At 37.2% G+C, this 5,331-nt stretch overlaps 1 protein-coding gene across 1 annotated transcript; it reads right to left on the reverse strand.

Annotated features, from left to right (window-relative positions):
- Window positions 1-1,218: 1,218 nt before the first annotated feature.
- LOC113506399 lies at window positions 1,219-2,677 on the reverse strand. The gene has a single exon (XM_026889254.1). It carries the CDS (start codon window positions 2,317-2,319, stop codon window positions 1,834-1,836), a length of 486 nt encoding a protein of 161 aa, XP_026745055.1. The 5' UTR covers window positions 2,320-2,677; the 3' UTR covers window positions 1,219-1,833.
- Between the last annotated feature and the right edge of the window lie 2,654 nt (window positions 2,678-5,331).

Here is a 5,331-nt window from a genome sequence, read left to right on the forward strand (position 1 = left end):
CTACGTTTATGTGCACTTGTGTACCGTTTTTATTGTTTTTTAAAGAAACTTTTTACTTTTTTCGACAGTGCAGGTGTCTTTGTGTCAAAAAAGGTTTTTTTTATTAAAACCTTCTTTGTATTTTTTAGGCTCATCTTTATGGTAATTAAATATGAAGGTATAACATTGCCGTACTTTTAATTTGAACTTTTTTTTTTCATTTTTTTTTTTGGTAATAATTTACTTCTTTAATATTGATAACTTGTATTTTGTGTATCATTTGTAAGTTTGCTTCAATTTAACATGGTGTGAATATCAGATACGTTCTGCCTTCTATATAGCCTATTAAAAAAAATATGAAAACGTAAGCATGCGCAAGGAAAGCCCAGAATTTTTTAATGATCCTGTTCTAATACTCATGAGTTTAGTTCTTAAAACAATAGACAAGTAATTTTCGAAACCTTTTTGAAATGACAATCCTTTAAAAATTGGTACTTACGTTACTAGCTTACTAGCTAGTGAACATAAATGCCAACTGATCCATATTGGGTTCCTAATGAATGACCAAGTAGCTTACTAAAAACGGCTAACTATATACATTAAAATTGACATTTGTGTTGAAAAGTAAATGAATGGTGTTTGTTACATTTACAGGTTATGAGACTTTCTAGATTAAAAAAAAAGAAATTGTGATGTTATAAATTGATCGAAAGTTTTTGTTTCATGTAAACCTCTTTGAATGATGTTATTTTTTTTTTTTCAAAGATTTTATTTCCTTGTGTTTTTTGTTTAACTTCTTTTGATGCGATATTTTTTTCTTGGCAAATATAGAGGTGTCTTTTTCCAGCTGATACGATGATGATGCATTGCTTTACCTGGGACAAAATGAGGACGAATATGTGGCATACAGGGACAAACCCGATATAGGTAATTTTTTGTGTTTTATTAACATGAATTGGAGCTAGTGATGGAAACATTAGAAGCACTGTACCAACCAAGAGATAACTTAGTACTAGTTTACTAATATACAATTTTATATATTTGCACCATCAGTTTCTTTATCGTTTAACCATTTTACTTTGTATTTTATAAGCTATATTCTAACAGGTTTCGCGAAAGGGCAAAAAGTAGCAATATCCTATACGACCAACATTATTATTACTTGGTGAAAGCTTTTTCACTAATTTGAAAGTGTTTAAGTAATTTAGGTCTTTTTTTAGTGCTTAAACTTGACCTGGCAATGGCACGTTATTAAATAATGGATATTTTTTTTTAAGTATTTGCACATAAGGTAACATTGAATTCTCTAGATGACAGATGGCTTTCGTTTTATTGCTTTGTCTTATACAAACCGTTCTTAACTTAATTAGTTTTGAAATAAGTGTAAACAAATACATATCGTGAATGTGGTAAAATAAATGGAAATGTCTAGAGTTGTAAAGAAAATTCTCAGCAAAATATTTACGAATGCAGAACACAACGGTGAAATTTATTCTGGCTCACAGCCAACTAAACATTAAAATGTAAAAGTACTGAAGTAAGGAATTTATTAATAACCAACACAGAAGCCAGCCAAACATTAATCAATATTGACCCAAGTTATTTGAACACTTAGTGGCTGATAACACCGAGCTGGCCCATATTTCACAATTATGATTCCCAGTACAAACATGGCCCCATAAAATAAAAATGCAGTGATCAATCCCTCGGCTAGTGCATAATGCAACACGGTGCCTGAATACGTAATGAGATTGCCAAGATTGACACAAGATTATAAATAACGCGGTGAAAAATTGCCTCAATTGTAGCCCCTGGTCAATGTATGTTTATTACATAGCTTAGAAACAATAGTGTTCAGTACTGACCTGTCATTTGCAGCTGCCTCCGGGAGGCGGGGGTGCGCGGCGTGCGCGGCGTGCGCGCGGCTCGCGGCGTGCGCGGGGTGCGCGGCGTGCGCGGCGAGCTGGCGGCGCTGCTGCCGCTCCTGCGCGCCGGCGAGCCCAGCACCCGCAGCTCCGTGTTGCTCACGCACGCCAGCGCCTCCGTCGCCATCCGCACGGGACTCTCCGAGTTCTCCTCTTCACAGAACTTCACTGGGGAGTCGAACTTCGCTGACTTGTAAGTACAGTCCGTCTCTATGTCGAAGTTGAACCGGATGATGAACCGCTTCCTCTCCCTGGCGTACTGCTCCGCCATGAGCCGCCGGGTTTCGTCCCTGTCGGGCGCTCCGAACAAGCATTTGCAGCTTCCTCGCCTTCTCCTGGGAGTGTTGGTTCTCAACGCCATGCCTGCTGATAAATCGAACCTCCTCTGCTTGGGTGTACGTCCTCCGGCCGCCATAACCGTATCGCGCGTCAGGTGAACACTGACTGGTTAGTGGTTCGCGAGAAACATCTGACTAATCTCTCGAGAGAAAACAGCTGTCCGCAGGTAGCGTGCGAGAGGGAGGATAGGCCGGGCAGCGGGTTAGAGCGGGCACGGATCGCACCTGGCGGCCGCGGGACGCGCCAATTCTAACCTATAAGCGCGGCGTGGCGGCGTGTGCGCGCGCGCTCTTCCCAACTACGACTGACGCTCGGTGTTTTCCCGCGCATCGCCGCGTGCGCCGATTTTGGCACTCACTCACTTGGCGCGCAAACCTTAACAATGAAAGCAAGGACGCTTTTTGTAAAGGAGCACAGGTGGACTCTTAGACGGGAAGAAAGGAATACGCACCTATTATAACAAACATTATAATGGTTCATTCAATAAGTTCTGTTTTACAGAGATTAGGTGTTTCCCGCGCAATTTATTTTTACCCTAGCATGACGTCGTTATCTGTGTTTTCGTTAGATACAGAGAACATTAGTGCCCATTCTATTTTTTGATGATTGTACTCTGGTGTAATCGTTAAAGTATTCAAGAGGTCTCGAGTTCAATTCCAAGGCCAATACAATATTTTTTGTAAAAAATCCTGGTTGCTATTTGTAAATGTTCTGGGGTTTTATATCAAGACGGACGGGTTATACTAAATTCACAGGTAAAATCGATTCTCGTATGATCTTATCTTTACATAAAACTGGACCTGCGTGGGTACTACGTTACTAAATAAATTGCGAGAATATTAATACATGCTTCGAGCAATATTTAATCTTTACAAAGTTAAAGTTTACTAAAAAATAAAACATTAAGCCACATTGAGAATATACCCTTCTTTGTTATGTAATGTATGCAAAAGACAAAACTAGCGACATATCGAACACACCAAAAAATTCTCCATTAATTATTGAGGCAAAAGTCTGTTACTTCAACACGCTAAAACTGCTGGACCAATTTTGATTAAACTTGATGTAAATGTAGTTGGCATTTTTATAGCTATTACGAATACATAAAACATACTTAGTACTTACTTCAATTTCTGCACTATTTTTTTTAACTTTTTGATACTGACATTTAAACTTTATCATTATTTAAGAACAATATTAACATTTATACGTTCTCAAGGTCACCGACACAGGTTGACAATATCAAGGAATTTCGATTGAACAACATAAATATTAATTGATCAATTTATCATTTAATTAACATGAATGAATAGATTATTTCATTTGATAATGGTTTATTAACATTTATAGGCGTGTTTTATTGCTTAGGATACTATTTTGTGTGTATATTTCAACAGACAGGATTTTCTTCACAAGTAGCAAAAACCTTGTGACTAGAATGAGCTGTCCTACTGCCTGGGCAAAGGCCTCTCTCCCGTCTATACATCATTTCTTTTCCTTTCTCAAGGAAGACATAGTTATTTTCAATCTGTTTTAATTAGATACAATTTATCCTTGGCTGTATCAATCAATCAATAATTCAATTCAGTCAATTCTACACTGGTGGACATCGGCTCCTGCAAGTTGCGTTATAATATCTAGGCTATAAAATCACCAATACCATAACTCACATTAAACTTCCCAAAAGTTTTTCTGTCCCTATCAGACAACTTGAAAAGACAAAGACGGACAATATTTTCTTGCTAACTCGATATTATGAGAATCAATCATGATAATACGCTTGACCATTGAATTTGCCATAAATGATGATGTCTGCAATGTCTTAAAGAGTAGACACAAGACAATAATTGTGATGACTTGTCGTTAAGACATGACTCACTATTGCCATGACAAATATCTAACGCTGACGACAAAAGACATAAAACAATTGCTAATATGGTAAGATGTTATAATAATATCTTGATTGTTATATGTTTAATTGAAGAATGCTTTCTGATACATGGTATAAAATAGGCCTTTGAAAGTTCGTCAAGCGGCAAAGACTTGTGTTGTTTTGCTAGTATAGATATTTTTTTAAGTAACCTTCATACCAACAGAATGTCTTATTATTATATATCAGTCAAGTCCATGGAGGAAGGAACTACGTTAGCACAATTGCGGATTAGTAATGAATTCTGATTTCCAAATTTTCAATTAAAGAAAAAAGGTAAATAATAATAACCTGCCTGTAAAGGTCCCAACGCATGGGCCTCTTCCCGTAGAGAAAACCTAAAGCTGGCTCATTGCGAGTTGGTGATTCCAGAATTCAATACTTGTAATAATGATTATCCTCCCGAAGTTTATTTACAGCAAATACGTTAATATGAAAGCTATACCCAGCGACTTCACCCAGAAAAGATTGAAAATAATCCCACGGGTTCTTAAAATGGGGAGCCTATGTATCAATTCAGGTGATAGACTGTCTATGTACTAGATTTTGTCCACATCCCTTCAATAGTTTTGCTTAAAAGAGTCACAATCATTCATCCATTCATACTTACAAACTTTCGCGGTAACAATATTATTCGTATATTTTTACAAACTCGCGACGTTTCGTCCTTAAGATCGCACCGCACCTGACCATTTCAGTTATGACCTATTGTTTAAACATTACTGTGTTACTCATAACGTTGTAACACAAGTTGTGATTTTGACCAGTTATTCTCCTTTCCATTGGTCCCCGTAACACACCATAAAATTGCCTTGACATGCCGCAGATGAATTCTTTTAAACCTGTAAATAACATTTTTCATTTAGAGAGGAGAGGACAAAATAATCTTTTATCACCCTTGATTAAATGAGCTCTTACAGTAGTAGTCGAGGTAATAATTTCAATTTTGAAAATCACTTCATTAAGAGGTGATTCATGAAGGTCCAAAAGAAATGTAAACTAAAGTTAGAATTTAACCTGAAAACCGGCCCAGGGTGAGTCTGGCTCGCGACACTGAGGGGCTACCAATAGGCTTAAGAAAATCAGTAATAACCGTTGCTTTACCTGGATATTTATAGTATTTGTTGTAATAGCGGCAATAGAAATACAAATATCAAC

Source organism: Trichoplusia ni (assembly GCF_003590095.1).
Source record: "Trichoplusia ni isolate ovarian cell line Hi5 chromosome 13 unlocalized genomic scaffold, tn1 tig00002271_group12, whole genome shotgun sequence".
NCBI lineage: Eukaryota > Metazoa > Arthropoda > Insecta > Lepidoptera > Noctuidae > Trichoplusia > Trichoplusia ni.

Bases quoted from the DNA above. Each gene is read 5' to 3' on its own strand.
- LOC113506399 (XM_026889254.1), bottom strand. From the start codon at position 2,319: ATGGCGGCCGGAGGACGTACACCCAAGCAGAGGAGGTTCGATTTATCA.